Source organism: Trachurus japonicus, chromosome 1 (genome assembly GCF_045865225.1).
Source record: "Trachurus japonicus isolate A0001 chromosome 1, Traja_1.0".
In the NCBI taxonomy this organism is placed as follows: Eukaryota; Metazoa; Chordata; class Actinopteri; order Carangiformes; family Carangidae; genus Trachurus; species Trachurus japonicus.
In genome coordinates, this window is record NC_140907.1 from 34,715,652 (window position 1) to 34,733,672 (window position 18,021).

Here is an 18,021-nt window from a genome sequence, read left to right on the forward strand (position 1 = left end):
TTAGTTTAGTTTATGTATTTTTTTCATTCATATATCGAGCATAAAAACAAAAAAATAAAACTCATAAAAAACGACAATACTGTAGCTCTTGAATGAAAGGGGGCAGAAATAAGCAAACTTATATTGTCTGCCCCTTTTTTTTTTACAAAGAATTAATTCACAAATTAGATAATATACATCCACGCAAAGAAGAAATGGAAGTAGAAGAAGAAAAACATTAAAGGGATAGTTCAATATTTTGGCAAATTGGCCCATTGCCATAATCGCTACAGTCATAGCAGTAGGTTTGTTACCTTTATTTGTCGGTGCAAGCTATTTTTAGAACGGCGGAGCAGAGCCGTGAGCTGCTCAGAGCTACGCTACGGAGGCTCATGGGATTTCTTGGTTTCCCTCATCAAACTCATCAAATACACAATCCAACAACTCCACAACGCTCTGGTGGACAAGTTGTGACCTGCACATTCACCACGCTGTGAGATAATAACACAACGTTACCACACAGAGTTGTTTTAGAGGGAAATTCATGCAAAACCGCTGATGCGCGTTGCCTTCAGGGACAGTTTTTCATCAAGCAGTCTCTGCATTTGCCTCTAAAACAACTCTGTCTGGTAACGTTTGAGCTCAAGACGTCTCTGACATTAAATCATGTTCCTCGTGTCTTCATCGTCTCTTTCCTGTCTCGTCTTTTTTAGTCTTTATTCTGCAGCCAAGATTTCGACTTGAACTAAAAACCAGTCCTTGTCTGGTACACAGAGTCAGACCTGCATCATCTTCTCTCCTCGTCACATGACTCAGACTTTGTGTTTGAGGCTCGAAGACTCTTGATTCACAGGTTCACGACCGACTTTTATCATTTTATCTCAACTTATTATCAACTCTCTTCTGTTTTTCTGTTTTATATTTCATATTTACAATGTTTTTACTTAATCTTTCATCATGTTTTTAACCAGTGTTATCCGGCTCTGAGCACCAGGGGGGGCGGCGATGTCGTTGTTTCAACATGTCTTGTGGCTGTTTCTTGTTTAAAGGGATACGCAAACATTTTTTTTTTCATGTCTTGCCTCACTCCCGAGTCCATGACCAGCAGATAGACACCATCCTTTCGACTGTGCGTGCAGCAACAAGGGAGATAGAGCCATATCACCCGTAATTAGCTTAGCTCAAACACTGGAAGTGTATAGGTAGTGTTAGCCTGCCTCCACCTAAAGTCGCTAATTAGCTTAGCTCAAACGCTGGAAGTGTATAAGTAGTGTTAGCCTGCCTCCACCTAAAGTCGCTAATTAGCTTAGCTCAAACGCTGGAAGTGTATAGTGTTAGCCTGCCTCCACCTAAAGTCGCTTTAGCTTAGCTCAAACGCTAGAAGTGTATAGGTAGTGTTAGCCTGCCTCCACCTAAAGTCGCTAATTAGCTTAGCTCAAACGCTAGAAGTGTATAGACCCTTTCAGAGAGTATAAACAAAGACAGGTGTGGCTCATTAGAAAACGCTCTGCTACACTAAATGGAATGGAGCCTTAATTAGTATCCTTGGTAACACCTGTATTTGTTTATACTCTCTGAAAGGGTCTATAGGTAGTGTTAGCCTGCCTCCACCTAAAGTCGCTAATTAGCTTAGCTCAAACGCTGGAAGTGCAGGGTTGCCAACTTTTGGTCCTGGGCTGGAGTGAGATTCTGTTGGCGGGGGGGGGGTTGTCTATAATAATAATAGTTATGTTTATTGTAGTTTTTCTCTCTGTCTCTCTCTCTCTCTCTCACTCACACACACTCTCTCTCTCTCACACACACACACACACACATTATACCTGCAAACTGAGGAGGCTAGAGGTGTAATAGGTGACAAAATACGTATATCCCTCTAGGGGGGTCTGGGGGCACCCCCCCAGGAAAAAATTGTGATTTTAACATGTATTTGAAGCATTCTGGTGTACTCTGAGAAGAAAATAAAGGGAAAACACAACATTTGCTTCAGATAAGAGGGAAAAAAAGCAGATCTGTGGTTCCTATCATTGTATGGCTGGAGTGTATGAAACTGGTCTAGTGGGGAGCTGTGGCTTTTGGCCTGGACCAGCCTATTGAGCCTATTAATATATGAAAGGACAGAACAGACATGTCCTGTGATTTTCAGTCTTCTATTACAGCCTGATGATACAAGTCAGGTCCTGAAATGTGTGTTTCTCTTCTGTAATAAACATTCTACATACCCATTCGGAGTTTGCAGGTATGGCCCACGTGCATGCATGCGCAGTTGCGCACACAAGTACACAGACGTACACACACACACACACACACACACACACACGCACACACACACACACACACACACACCTGTTGCTGCGCTGTCTCTCTCTCCTCTGCTCTCTGGACTGAGCTGCCTGGCTGTACTTTTGTGCTACCCAGTCTGCATCTTGTTTTATAGTTTTCAACGGACTGGCCCAACCAGCCCGACCGCAGGCGTCAGTTCCAGCCGCGTTCAGTCTGAAAACATAACTCGGTCAGGTCAGGTTGTGTCTCGGGCTTCGCTCTCTCCCTCTTTTTTTTGGCCATCGGATTCGGACCAAGTTGGGTCCAGGCTTCAGCACCGTGCCGCTGTTGGGGAGGGGGGGGGGGGGGTCGCGGATCGACAACTCCCCGTCCTACTGTGCTGTGATCACAGGCTTGAGCAGCCGTCCAATCGACACGCGGATAAGCATCGCGCACACCAACCAGACAGCCTATTGATGAGTGCCAAGCTTGCTTTAATTTTTTTTTTTTTTTTTTTTTTGCCAAATCGCTTGATTTTGGCGTGAGAATTGTTTGAGTGGCGTGAGAGCGTGAGACAGGACCTAAAAGCGTGTGACACACGCCAGATGCGTGAGAGTTGGCAACCCTGTGGAAGTGTATAGGTAGTGTTAGCCTGCCTCCACCTAAAGTCATCAGAGAAACTCTTCAGCAACTCTAAACGGAAACCGGCGGGCCGATCTTCGTCTCAGAGCTGACAAAACTCTCCGGTAAGGCATCTTGAGCGGTCAAATGCCGGTAACGGGACGAGATCGGTCAAAAGAGGGTTCAAGCTAAGACGGTTTATTTTGGTTCAAGCTAGCTACATCGAGGGTAGGTTAGCTTCCTGTTTCAAAGTAAAAGCACAAATTCTATCGTCATGGTTTTCTGTATGTAAAGGGCAACGGGTGTTTTATTTTGTGAAAGTAACCGGAAGTGCGTTGGTCACAACGGCTAGCTTGAGTAACGCCGAATTCGTCAGAACAAAATTGTAAACAGCTGGTATTTAGACAAATTAACGACACACTGCTGATCTAAACGGCTACTTTCTCGCCTAAAAATGTTTGAAATGTGGATAAAGTGATATATTTACTGAGTTTAGAGCTAAAATAAAATCAGCTTCTGACTGCTGATTTCGGCTCGGGTAGGAGGCAGGCTAACACTACCTATGCACTTCCAGTGTTTGAGCTAAGCTAATTAGCGACTTTAGCTAGAGGCAGGCTAACACTACCTATACACTTCCAGCGTTTGAGCTAAGCTAATTAGCGACTTTAGGTGGAGGCAGGCTAACACTACCTATACACTTCCAGCGTTTGAGCTAAGCTAATTACGGGCGATACGGCTCTATCTCCCTCGTTACTGCATGCACAGTCGAAAGGATGGTGTCTATCTGCTGGTCATGGACTCGGGAGTGAGCTGTAAAAGTTTTCTGTACAGATCTGTTACAACAAAACCTGTTTTTATTGTCTCGTTTAAATTAATTCAACCTCTACTGAACTTCTATTGTACTAACATTGACCTCTTTAACAGTTTTTACAACTTTTTTCTTTAATATTTTACTTTTTGTAACTGTTTTTAATGTGTATTTTCTATTTTTATTGTTATTTTATTGTAATTATTCTGATTTCATCCTCATGTAAAGCACTTTGAGCTACATTCAAGGTGCTTTATAGTTAAAGAGATAGTTCAACGCAAACTGGCCCATTGCCATAATCCCTATAGTCTTAGCAGTAGGTTCGTTACCTTTAATTGTCGGTGCAAGCTATTTTTAGAACGGCGGAGCAGAGCGGCGAGCTGCTCAGAGCTCATGGGATTTCTTGGTTTCCCTCATCAAACTCATCAAAAACACAATCCAACAACTCCACAACGCTCTGGTGGACAAGTTGTGACCTGCACATTCACCACGCTATGAGATAATAACACAACGTTTACCAGACAGAGTTGTATACAGTTGTATCCCTTTAACTCTGTTTGTAAATCTTATTGGACGTCTGTACAAAACCCAGGGCGTCGTTATTCAGAGGAGACGTCCAAACAACTTAATTATCGGTCTTGTTTGTTTTAAAAGACGTTGTAACTTACTGCACTGAGAGAGAGTTCATTCTCGTGAAGACAGAGTTTTTTTTTAATGGTGCGTTTTTGTCTTTGTGCAACTTTTCCATGTGGTATCGTCTGGGGGTCAAAGATGCATGAAGGGCTTTATTGTTCCCTTTTTTTTTTGTTTGAATCCTACCCATATTAAATCAAATCAAATAAAAACGAGTGGGAGCCTCGAGTCGGGGCCGCGTGGGAGCCGCCGAGCCGCTCTCCTGACGTTTCGCTCACGTCCGATTGGCTCGGGCAGCGACGACCGCAACATGTTAAGATTATAAAAAAAGCCTTGTTCTGCTGCCACGGCCGTCGCTCAGCTGTCAGAGTGAATCTACGGGACAAAACCGCTGCTTCAGCCAGACTGGTAATGTAATCAAGTCAGGACGGTCTCACAGTGATGATGTCAGTCAGTCAGTCAGACGGACGGCGAGGAGGAAAAGGAAAACCACAGTTAGACAAAGATGGAGCGAGGGAACGTCTGAGGATGGAAATGGGCAGAGGAAGAGAGGAGAAGAGAGGAGAAGAGAGGAGAGGAGGAGGAGGAGGAGGAGAGTGGACGGAGAGAAAACCACAGAGGAGGAAAAAAAAAAAAGGAAAACAAGTCGAACGGGGCAGAAAGTCAAGAAGTCGTGAACGTTATTATTGTGGTTTTAAAAAACCTAAATACCAGATCACAATGATAAACGGGTTTTATTCCTCATGCAAGGCCCATAAAGGGAGGAGGAGGAGGAGGAGGAGGAGGAGAAGGAAGAGGAGGAGGGAGGAGGAGGAGTTAGTGTGTTAGTGTGCAGGCTGACAGAAATCAAGCGCTCCTCCAAGATGAAACTTCAACCGGGGCTGTTTGTTATGTCGGGGCTGGAAAACCACAGGGAAGAGGAGGGCTGTACGTTAACTTTTTCAGCACATAGCACTAGTGCTACAGAGGCTGACAGTTCCAGAGAGTTGTAGCACACCCTAAAAAGGCCCGTCACCTCCTCTACAGAGGACAATTAATGCAGCTCATCACTTAACACAGTAACATCAGCAAGTGTAATTCATACATAATGTAATACAATTATAGAATAAGAACTCAAAATGTTTTCAGATACAGAAGAAGCATCTTTAAACATCACTTTAAACATCGTTGTTTAAAGTGACTTAAGCATCACTTTAAACAACTCATTTTTACATAACAGGCGTGACATATTTACCAGGGGTGGAACGGTTCACAAAATCCACGGTTCAGTTCGGTTCACGGTTTTGTGGTCACGGTTTTTGGTTCGGTTCGGTATACGTTGATCATTGGGAAAATCAATCATGTCTTCAGTTAAAACTGAAGTCTGACATCTGATACATCATTGTGACAGTCTGAGGTTAAAAGTAGGTGAGATTCTGGCTGCAAGGGAGGAGACATTGATAGTTCCAACATGACTTTAATTTATTGGGCAAAGAAAGTTATCTAACAAATGCCAAGAACAATTAATTATTCACTGAAATATATAACCTATATTTATTAATTGTGGTTCTTACAAAAATTATATCTTATAAAATATAAAAAGCAAAAATGTCTCTTATGCTCTGCCCCTTGAATTAGTGCATACAAAATAATTTAAAGCAGAAGTAAGTGATATATTTGTGTTAATATAAGTCTTAAATAGTTATATCTTCCGACAGCAATCACTTACATAGAGTGTTTGGTCTGAAACACGGGTCTGTCAGTCACTCTGCTCTGCTCTGAGCCGAAGAGAAAACATTTATCGTATCCTACAGTTTTTATCCAATGAGGAGAGAGAACGGCATGAAGGGCTGTGTGTGCAGCCAAGGAACGCCGTGAATGTGGCGACGTAGGGACGAGGACTGTTATGGTGCGTTCAAGGAAACTCTTATTTTTCCGACCGTGAAGTCGTACCAGTTCGATCTGGTACGAGTTCACCGGTCGGAAGTTACGAGTGGCCGTTATAGTGACTTTCACCGGTAAAACAGGTCGGAAAAACACGAGTGGGTTGCCTGGAACGCTACAAAGTCGTAAGTTGTGACTTGAAGCTGTAATTTACGATTTCAAAAGCCTGCCTGGAACGCAGCATTAGCGAAAACGACCGGACCACTTACTTCTGCTTTAACTTTAGCCTATAGCCTACTACTTTTACAACCACATTAGTTACCAGCAACATAAAGTGAAAATATAAATAAAGTTTCACAAAGTGAAACAGAGGCAGAGGCGTCCTGCCACAGTCTCATTTGGGCTCTCAGGTCGCGCTGGAGCTAATAAATGCTAAACGCACTAAATCGCTAATTGGTCGCGATCATCACACACACGCGGTCCCATACAGCAGACCTACAACGCTGCTGCATCTTCTAGCTCCGACTCTTTCACTCGCCATGCTCACAAACGTTTCCACAAGTGACCAGCTGATGAACTGCTCTGCTTCTTCTTGTTGTTCACCCATAGCAGCTATGCTACAGGGCAGAAGGCATGTTTTGATGTAGCACGTGCGACATATATGAAGAGGAAAAGCAGAAGTAGGAGGGGGAGGAAGGGAGGGGAGGAGGAGGAAGAGGGAGGGGGAAGAGGAGGAGGGGGGAGGAAGAGGGGGAGGAGGAGGAAGAGGAGGAGGAGGATGAGGGGGAGAAGGAGGTGGAGGGAGGAAGAGGAGGAGGGCAAGACGGAGAAGGACGGAAGGAGGAGGAGGAGGAGCTGATCTCAGACCTCTTCTTCCTCCCTCCTCCTCCTCCTCCCCCTCATCCTCTTCCTCTTCTTCCTCCCTCCTCCTCTTCCTCCTCCTCTTCCTCCCCCCTCCTCCTCTTCCCCCTCCCTCCTCCTCTTCCTCCCCCCTCCTCCTCTTCCTCCTCCTCCTCTACAGGATGATGATCCTTTAATCCTCCAAATGTCACAATAATAAATATGAGAGGAAAAGAAAATATCTCTATGATGATGTTTCACTGCTGCAGCAGGAAAAACTAAAATAAAGAGGTTTTAATGTCAGAAATTAAAATGACATCATCCTGTTCAGCTGCTGCTGGTGGACGAACTGAAGCAGCCACGATCACCGCCGAGGTTCAGGAGCAGTTTTCCATTTAATAGATGTGATTAACAGCTCAGAAAGACGTCTTTTAGTCTGAAATCTGATAAAGATGATGAGAAATCTAGAGAAACATTGTTGACAGCGTTTGGATTATTGACATAAACTCAAGAGACGGACTAGATTTCATCTGACTGAAAAAGTTCACAAAATCTGTTTCCTAAAGGCATAGTTCACCCAAAATTCAAATTTCACTCATTATCTACTCACCCTCATGTGGACTAAGGGCTGGGAGAAGTTTCAGAGTCCTCCGTGGCCTCTCTGAGTTACAGGGGGTCTCGGCGTAGCAGTGCATGTCCATATAACGGTTGCAAATGGATACCAACTGTCTTTGTAACAAAAAGACACACCAAATACCTCCATGCTGCTCATATGTAATGTCCCTCTTGTATTGAAGCCCCGAAATGCGAAATTGTTCCGAAAAAATTAAATAAATCTATATTTCAAGCTTGTTTTGTAGCGGAAGCTCCTCTTCCTGGTCTGTCCAAATCTCGCGAGATTTGCGCCAGCGTCAGTGCGCAAATCTCGCAAGATTTGCAACCGTTATATGGACATGCACTGCTACAGATGTTACTGGTTCAAAATTGCGGGGTTTTTCCTGCAATGCAGGATCGCGTGAACGCGTGTCTTTTCACCACAACTGTTTTCCTCTAGGTGGCAGCACCGTACTAAATACTGCTCAGACGTTTTGGGGACAATGCTGACAGTCACACAATGTAGCCGCGATTAGGAGTGGCGCTGTTCATGATACAGAATACAAGAGGATGAAAGGAGAACTAGCTGCAGACAGTAAATAATATAGTAGCCTAGTTTTTCAATTACAAAATGTAACGACGGCAGCTACAGTAGACTATAGCCCACGTCTCACTCTCTTTTTTGGTCATCTGTCTCGTCATCTCCAAAATGTGTTTTTAAAATGAGCCAACTACAGTACTGTGCAGTAGTGCCGCAGATTTCTCACTCCGCACCTTGTTTGAGAGTGCAGCTGGATGATTTCTTGTGAATGAACGGGTCTGTGTCACTTTGGGGCTGGGCGATAAAACATAGGATAGCTAAATAACTTTCCCTCGATAGAAGACGCGGCCGATACAAAGTCGATAGGTTTCATTCATCCATTTTTTGACAGACAACACAAACAGCCAGTGATAATGAGAGTGGTGACACCGTCAGCCATGCAGCCGGCCTGGACTTTTTATTTTTAATTATGAAGGATCATCTGCGCAAGGCAAAGATGATAGCATCAACAAAACACGGCGTAACACACGCGGCTGTATGGGACAGGCTTTTATTTAATTCAGAACAAACCGCTCAGCAAAAATGGAAAATATAGTCTATAATAATTAATTGATCTGTTGTTTGGCCACTGTTTGAAAATAACCCGAATTATGAGCAAATAATCTGATCCAGAGCAGCAGTCATAATCAGACTTCTTCTAAATAAACCTAAACATTAAATAACTGGGTCAGGTCGGACCATGGGGTTTTTTTTTTCTCTTCTTCTTCACAGGAGAAAATGAGGTGCGCTGTGCTCACGGACGCGTTGATGTTTTGTGATTTATCTGCTGCCTTGACTCTGCCCTTTATATATGTGCGTTCAGATTAACAATAAGACAAGCCATGGTTGAGTTTATTGAGTTAATAATCAGCATCTTAGTACCTCTGATCCGGAGCGATAGTGTTATGAAAATCGCTACAGTTGAACTGGTCTGGTTTTTAGCTGCTCAATCTCATTGTTTCAAAGAAAAGGGATTGATTTTTATAACGAAATGAAACGAAAACAATATTATATTGATACATTGTTGTAAAAAAAATCCAAAAGAAACGAAAATGAACTAAAGAAAATAACTTTCACACACACATTAAAACAGTGCGATTGGTTGAAAGCTGATAATTAGCCATGTGCTTATAAGATGATTGGCCGAAACCAAGAACAAAGCCGCGTGAATGGCCAATCGCCATGTGTTAACGGACACACATCGACTCCTGATCTTTCCTCGTCGCAAGCCTTGATGTCTCCGCTGGTTCTATCTTCAACCTCGGACAGCATTAACATCTCTCACTCCTCTCCCTCACTTTAGCACCTTGTGGGGGACAGCTCTCCATTTCAGCACCTCCACCCCGACAGCCCCCCTCCCCCTCCTCCCTCTGCCTCAAGCTTACATCGGGGTGTTGGTGAGAGATGTTAATGCTGTCCGAGGTTGAAGATAGAACCAGCGGAGACATCAAGGCTTGCGACGAGGAAAGATCAGGAGTCGATGTGTGTCCGTTAACACATGGCGATTGGCCATTCACGCGGCTTTGTTCTTGGTTTCGGCCAATCATCTTATAAGCACATGGCTAATTATCAGCTTTCAACCAATCGCACTGTTTTAATGTGTGTGTGAAAGTTATTTTCTTTAGTTCATTTTCGTTTCTTTTGGATTTTTTTTACAACAATGTATCAATATAATATTGTTTTCGTTTCATTTCGTTATAAAAATCAGTCCCTTTTCTTTGAAACAATGAGATTGAGCAGCTAAAAACCAGACCAGTTCAACTGTAGCGATTTTCATAACACTATCGCTCCGGATCAGAGGTACTAAGATGCTGATTATTAACTCAATAAACTCAACCATGGCTTGTCTTATTGTTAATCTGAACGCACATATATAAAGGGCAGAGTCCAAGGCAGCAGATAAATCACAAAACATCAACGCGTCCGTGAGCACAGCGCACCTCATTTTCTCCTGTGAAGAAGAAGAGAAAAAAAAAACCCCATGGTCCGACCTGACCCAGTTATTTAATGTTTAGGTTTATTTAGAAGAAGTCTGATTATGACTGCTGCTCTGGATCAGATTATTTGCTCATAATTCGGGTTATTTTCAAACAGTGGCCAAACAACAGATCAATTAATTATTATAGACTATGTTTTCCATTTTTGCTAAGCGGTTTGTTCTGAATTAAATAAAAGCCTGTCCCATACAGCCGCGTGTGTTACGCCGTGTTTTGTTGATGCTATCATCTTTGCCTTGCGCAGATGATCCTTCATAATTTGTGATACATAATCATCAAGTCATAAAGCAAGACAGGCTTTATCATATTACAATAGTTTCTGTGATTTAGGCAGGGTATACAGTAGTTAGTTCTAGTTTAATAGCCTAGAGTTTAAGCTGTGGATTACTGCACAGATCACTGAGTCATCCGCCTGTCGTCCTCCGTTCTCACAGATGCCACCTGGTGGTTGTTTTCGCACATTGAGGCTTTTCATTAAAACCTCTTGTCTCGCCAAAGAAAAAAAATGCCTGAGTCTTGTGGCGTCTCGCGTGAACCACGCGTGAAGTCCGCAATTTTGAACCAGTAACATCTGTACGCCGAGACCCCCTGTAACTCAGAGAAGCCACGGAGGACTCTGAGACTTCTCCCAGCCCTTAGTTCACATGAGTGTGAGTAGATAATGAGTGAAATTTGAATTTTGGGTGAACTATCCTTTTAAGTTTTTTTTTCTTTTTTTCTTTTTTTTTTTTTTCAAAGGAGGTTAAATCGAAAGCAACTGGACTTAGTTATTTGTCTAGAAAGACGTTTCACCTCTCATCCAAGATTTGGACATTGCTGTCCTCAAATCCTAGACAGAGAGGATAGATGGTTTGAAAGAGGAGTTAAAGAAGCCATCTATGTAAAAGCAGAGAAACCATCCCTCAACAGGGGAGGAGGTCTGAGACACCACCTATCTCCAATTTACAATGCTGCCCTTTCATCCCTTCCCAGGAGATTCAACAATCTAGCCTCAAAGAACAACTACTGTTCACAAGTGGCAAGTGACTCCAACGACTGTCGTTATAACAACATAAGGCACTAACGAAGTCCAAACCAACTTTCCATCAAAGGCAGTCATTTAAACGACTGTCGTTGGCACTTGGAGCACAAATGGGAACCAGTGACATCATCACCCTTGTGAACGCCCACACAAGAGGTTAAATAGTGAGTCTCCACACCAGATAGTTGGACCAGTCCCAGCCTGGTCAGATGCTACATGAACTGATGAAGCCTCTTGGATGAGAGGTGAAACGTCTTCCTAGACAAATAACTAAGTCCAGTTGCTTTCGATTTAACCTCCTTTGAAATACTATGACCTGGACAAATGAGAATATGCACCATCCTTTTAAAGGGATAGTTCACCCTAGAATGATATTTCGCTCATTATCTACTCACCCTCATGTTGACTAAGGGCTGGAAGAATTTTCAGAGTCCACCGTCCCTTCTCTGAGTTACAGGGGGTCTTGACGTAGCAGTGCATTTCAATGCCACGGTAGCAAAGGGACACCAGAGCTCTTCGTAAAAAAACACACACAAAAAAACATCCAAATACCTCCATGATGCTCGTATGTAATGTCCGTCTTGTGCTGAAGCCCCAAATTGCGTAATTAATAATTAATAAAAAATTGAGACCGACTCGAGTCTTCAGTATCAGTGCGAACCTTGCGCATGCGCGCTGGCAGCGGAAGAGCGGACAACAACACTAGGAGCTAATGCTACAAACATGCTTGGAATGTGGACTTATTTAATTTTTTTCGGGACAATTACGCAATTTGGGGCTTCAGCACAAGACGGACATTACATACGAGCATCATGGAGGTATTTGGATGTTTTTGTGTGTGTGTTTTTTTACGAAGAGCTCTGGTGTCCCTTTGCTACCGTTGCCTTGAAATGCACTGCTACGCTAAGACCCCCTGTAACTCAGAGAAGGGACGGTGGACTCTGAAACTTCTTCCAGCCCTTAGTCAACATGAGGGTGAGTAGATAATGAGCGAAATATCATTCTAGGGTGAACTATCCCTTTAAGTAAATTTACTAATAATTTCTTCTCTTGTCTGATTGTCTCTTGTCTGTTTTATATTATTATTATCAGTCATTACGTCAGTGTGAAACATCATCACGTGACTGCGTGGCGCTCGCTGGGAAGCACAACAACTTGTTTTTAGGATCAATTTCTCTCTTTTTAGTCGATGCAACTGACTCGCTCATTGTCGTTTTTTAAAAATGGCGGTTCATTGTTTTCTCTGTTCCTGTTTGGTCAGGTGACTCCGCCCCTCAGCTCTGGACCAGCTCGGAGTTGGTGGTTCAGTGTTGCTTCAGCCTGATCTGATGGTAATGTTTTTAATATACTGTATAATTCATAAAGTGATGGACTCACATCCTCCGGAGCTTCTTGTAGGAGGTGAAGGCTCCTGGAGGAACCGACTTGATGCCGTTCTGCTCCAGACGACTGTAGGGAAAGAGAGAGAGAGAGAAAGAAGGAGAAGAATTATTATAAACTTCTTTTTTTTTGACAATGTCCTTTCACTTCCATTTCCAGTGGGTGCACACAGGCTGCTTTGTCTTGTTTCCTTCCACATGAGGCCCATGTCTTGATCTTAGCTTGTGTAAAATGTGTAAATGGAAATCTACGCATTATTTATTGCATTTACAGCTGGTTTTCGTGATCAGACAAGGCAACAGAGCATCAACCATCTTAATGTAAGTGAACACTCTTTGGCACATTATGTGAACGGGCAGGAGTCTCCTACTGGACAAGGACGTTTGAGCAGCACTGTGGACACGGTGTTCACAGTATGGCAACTCCACAAAAAGGGTAGAGCAGTGGTTCTCAAACTTTTTTACATCAAGGACCCCTAATTTGTCACAAATTAGGCCACGGACCCCCATTGGACAACATTTTGAAGCAAACACCAGAAATACACAAATATTTGTTCTGAAGGAGACTGAAAGACGTTACTGTTTTAGTCAATGTACTGTACGTTCAAATTATGGCCAATGGCGTGAATTTTTGTAAATATTATAGAGAAATTTCGGCAAAAACAAATGGTACAATTTCTCCAAAAACATTTAAATATTTCTAGCACATGTGGTAAAAATTCTCAAAAAAATGTCATTTTTAAAGAAATTCTAGAAAAAAAGTGGTAAGACTTTTAAAAAAAAAAGGTAAACATTTTCTAGAAAAAAAAGTGGTAAAATTAAAAAAAAAAAAAAAGTTTTTTAAAAAAAGTATTCAAAATTTCTAAAAAAAAAGAAAAAAGAAAAAAAAAGAAATAATAAAAAAAGTGGTAAAATTTCTAAAAGAAACTTCAAAAATTCTAGAAAAAAGTGGTAAGACTTCTAAAGAAAAAAAAGGTAAGCATTTTCTAGAAAAAAAGTGGTAAAATTTCTGCAAAAAACAAAAAAAAATTTAAGTATTCAAAATTTCTGCAAAAAAAAAAAAAGGGTACAATTTCTCCAAAAACATTAAAATATTTCTAGAACATGTGGTAAAAATTCTCAAAAAAATGTAGTTTTTAAAAAAATTCTAGAAAAAAGTGGTAAGACTTCTAAAAAAAAAAGGTAAACATTTTCTAGAAAAAAGTGGTAAAAATTCTCTTTTCTTTAATTCTAGAAAAATAGATGTAGGACTTCATAAAAAAAAGAAAAAATTCTAGAAAAAAAGTGGTAAACATTTCTCAAAAAAGTTTTTACAAAGTTCTAGAAAAAGTGGTGAAATTTCGAAAAGAAACTTAAAAAATTCTAGAAAAAAGTGGTAAAATTTCGAAAAGAAACGTAAAAAATTCTAGAAAAAAGTGGTTAAATTTCAAGACAATGTTGGGGACCCCCTTGAACCTTTTCAAGGACCCCTGGGGGTCCCCGGACCCCACTTTGAGAACCACTGCGTCAGTATGGAGGCTACAGTCGCCCAGCACCATCTGCTCTGGCTCGGCCGTGGCCTCAGGAAGCCAAAACATCACCTGCCATGTAGAGTCCTGTCTGGCCAATTACACCTCGGCCGTCAGACAAGGCGATAAAAAGACCCCAACTCACAACCCTGATGAAGAAACGCAGCCTGAACCCGACCCGAGGAGTCGTCAAGGTGATCGACGGACCAAGAAACGCCAATGACGACATTCTTTCTTCATCCTACAGACTCATCATCATCGTCATTATTTATGAATCAGTCGTTCTCAATCTTCATTATGCTAATGTTCCCACCAAACTAATGGAGTTTGGAGTTTGCATTTTCCAGCCGACGATGCTCAGTTCGTCTCAACAGCTTCCAGCAGACATGAGTTCATCTCTGGGCTCAGTTCAGACAGAGCCGATGTGAGCTTCACGTAATGACCCGTAAAATCCACTCGTTACATTTACTCTGTCCAAGTTCCCACCGGCTGTGACGGACGACCACCAGCTGAAGTGAAACAGGATTAATGGAGTGTGTGGTGTTTCAGTGAGGAGTTCGGTTAAAGCAGGTTTGGATGTTTTATTAGTATCTGCAGAGCAAATGAAAAAACCTGAACAATTACATAAGAAACACTGCAGCTCCTAAAGTTAAACTGGATCGGGCTCTTTTTGTCTTTGCTTCAGTAAAACTATTAACACTTTCATTTAAAGTGTAATATAGAGGTTTTGGTTAATGTATCTTCTGTCTTTTTGACTCATCTGAATACAAAACAGAAATCAGTTTTATCTATTAAGCTCCTCGTGAGCCTGAAATTACAAATTTGACTTTGACAAAAGGTTTTTACATCCATTAGACCTACAGCACGGTTTCAAATGGGACTATAGATGGAAATTAGCTGTGAGCTAAATCTGGTGCAACCATCTTTTCATTTTTTCCTGCAAATGATAATGTAATTGCACACTGTCCCTTATTAAACTAATAAACTAAAACTAAACTAAACTAAACCAAACCAAACCAAACCAAACCAAACCTGTGAGCTGCCAAAAGTGGGTCCTTTGCAAAAAAAAAAGTGCAATTTTTGTGAAAAGATTAAATAATCAAAACAAATACAAATAATGTTTGAATGTTTTAAAAATGAAATTATTAAGATGTTGTTTAAAATGTTTAAAAACTATCACTGTGACAAGCCAATGACAGTAGCTCTCATGTTGTCTAGATTGTATACCATAATAAAATGCTGGTTAGTAACAGGAGGAGACGAGAAGTGAATATGTCATCGATAGGGATGTCACGATTATAGCTTTTCTTTGTACGATTATTGTCAGAGAAATAATCACGGTATTACGATTATTATGCATTAATTAATTTCACAACATATGAATGTGAAAAATCAAATACAGTCAAAATATAATTACATTACTCATTATTTACACTAAATATTATTATTATTAGTATCTACTATCAATATTTAACCAATTATTAATCCTCCAGGGCAAGTGTTTTAAGTTTATTTTAATTGTTTGTTTGTTTTTTATCACAAATGACATGCTAAGTTTTAAATTCCTACCAACTGTACGTTACGTTAGGTAAATGCCAGTATTCCTTACATTTAACTTTACTTTGGTGCACATCTGCCTCCGTGTTTCCAACATAACCTTTTTTGGAAAGTGACGGTATTTAGAAATCCTTACGATTAATTAATTGTGGTGTTTAATACCGCAATTAATTATGAAAACAAGTAATCGTGACATCCCTAGTCATCGATTTAAAGTTGTTTTTTTTAGGATTATTGAAGTATTGTGTTCACAAGGACAAAACTGCGTCTTGTGAGGTCATCACTTCTTCGACCTTTGACCACGAAAGTCTAGTTTTTTTCTTGAATCCAGATGAATGATTGTTCCAAATGTGAAGAAGTTGAATGGGACGGACGACTTTAAACAACTGCTGTGCCATAGTAAAAAACTGAAAACTGATAGAAACACTCACATCTCGGTCATGGCCTCGGGCAGGTGGGCTGGGATGGCGGTGAGGCCCCTCCCCCGACAGTCCACGATGTTGTTGCTGCACGAACACATGGGAGGACAGGAGCCGGACGCCAGGCTGCACGGCTGCACGAAGGCGCTGCCGCCGTTACCTGAGGAGCAGGAAGACAAACCGGCTTCTATCACACACACTCTAAAGGGATAGTTCAACATTTTGGCAAATTAGCCCACATTGCCATAATCCCTACAGTCATAGCAGCAGTAGGTTCGTTACCTTTAATTGTCGGTGCAAGCTATTTTTAGAACAGCGGAGCAGAGCCGCGAGCTGCTCAGAGCTAGTTTAGTTTAATAAGTTTATTTGTATCAGGGACAATGTACAAAATAACATTAGTCTCGAGATGAGAAGAGATGCCTTGTAGCGGATTTAGCTTATTAGCTACTTTCCATCCGTAGTCCCTGGGCAGGTGAGTAAGAACAATAGAAAGGTAAGAATTATCAATTTACATAGCGTTCTAAACATCCATACACATGTGCATAATACACCCTCTCACACATCACAAACACTCAGGACATAGGCCTATTTCATATCAGTTAACAAAACATACAGTTATTAAAATACTTCACACTTTGCCAAGGTTAAAAATTATTTAGGCTCATGATTAATGCTGACATGACTGATTTCTTAGGATCCATTGTTTGACTTCCCGGGAGAAAACATTGAAGTCTGTACAAAGTTTCAGATTAGTTGGAAGATTGTTCCATGATTTACGCTACGGAGGCTCATGGGATTTCTTGGTTTCCCTCATCAAACTCATCAAATACACAATCCAACAACTCCACAACGCTCTGGTGGACAAGTTGTGACCTGCACATTCACCACGCTATGAGATAATAACAGAACGTTACCAGAGGGAAATTCATGCAAAACCACTGATGCGCGTTGCCTTCAGGGACAGTTTTTCATCAAACAGTCTCTGTATTTACCTCTAAAACAACTGAAGTGTCCTGAAGCCGTCACATGAAGAAGTTGTTTGGAAAAAATTAATGTGATCTCTGTTTTGAGCCTTGTTGTAGCAGTAGCTCCAAGTGGCTGCGTGAGATTTGCTGCAAGATGTTCGTTCGTTGTTGTAAACCATTGGATGTTTGATGTAAACACGTTAGAACATCTTGCAGCAAATCTCACAGAGCCACTAGGCGCTACTACTACAAAAAGGATAAAAACAGAGATCACATTAATTTTTTCCAAACAACTTTTCCATGTGGCAGCTTCAGGACCCTTGGGTCAATACGGACGAGCAGTATGGAGGTATCTGGATGTTTCATAGTGTGTGTTTTGGACCATTCAAAAGTGAACTCTATCCGCCGCCATTATATGTAAATCCGTTGCCAGCCGGACCCCCCCTGGAACTCCTAAAGCGTTTTGATGACTCTGAAAGTTTGGTAACACTTTACTTGAATAGGTATTCATAAGATTGACATAACACTGTCATAACCATGACATAACAGCTGTCATAAACATCAATGAATACTTATGACAGCTGTCGTTAAGTGTCATTCGGTAAGTTATGACACTTTTGATGCAAAGTTGACATTGTTTGAGATGTCCTTGTTATGAGAACTTGACATAATTTTTTTAAGTTTGGCAATTAGGTCTGCTATGACAGTTTAAATTGTCTTTATGTCAAGTTGTCAGAACAAAAACATCTCAAACAATGTCAACTTTGCATTAAAAGTGACATAACTTACCGAATGACACTTAACGACAGCTGTCATAAGTATTCATTGATGTTTATGACAGCTGTTATGTCATGTAAAGTGTTACCGAAAGTTTTTCCAAACCCTTCCTTGGCATGACGGTGAGTAGAAAATTGGTGAATTATTGATTTTGGGTGAAGTATCCCTTTAAGTTAAGCTGCTGCTGCTGCTGTTGTTGCTGATGATGATGATGATGATTA

At 41.4% G+C, this 18,021-nt stretch overlaps 1 protein-coding gene across 1 annotated transcript in view; it reads right to left on the minus strand.

The window, feature by feature from the left end:
- LOC146992385 (slit homolog 1 protein-like) overlaps positions 1–18,021 on the minus strand; it is a 127,174-nt gene that overhangs the window by 53,525 nt on the left and 55,628 nt on the right. Inside the window, exons 9-10 of the mRNA XM_085785906.1 lie at positions 16,071–16,218; positions 12,573–12,644 (exon numbers count right to left, since the gene is read on the minus strand). Of these exons, the coding sequence (XP_085642032.1) occupies positions 12,573–12,644; positions 16,071–16,218 (220 nt within the window). The remainder of the gene's footprint in view (positions 1–12,572; positions 12,645–16,070; positions 16,219–18,021) is intronic.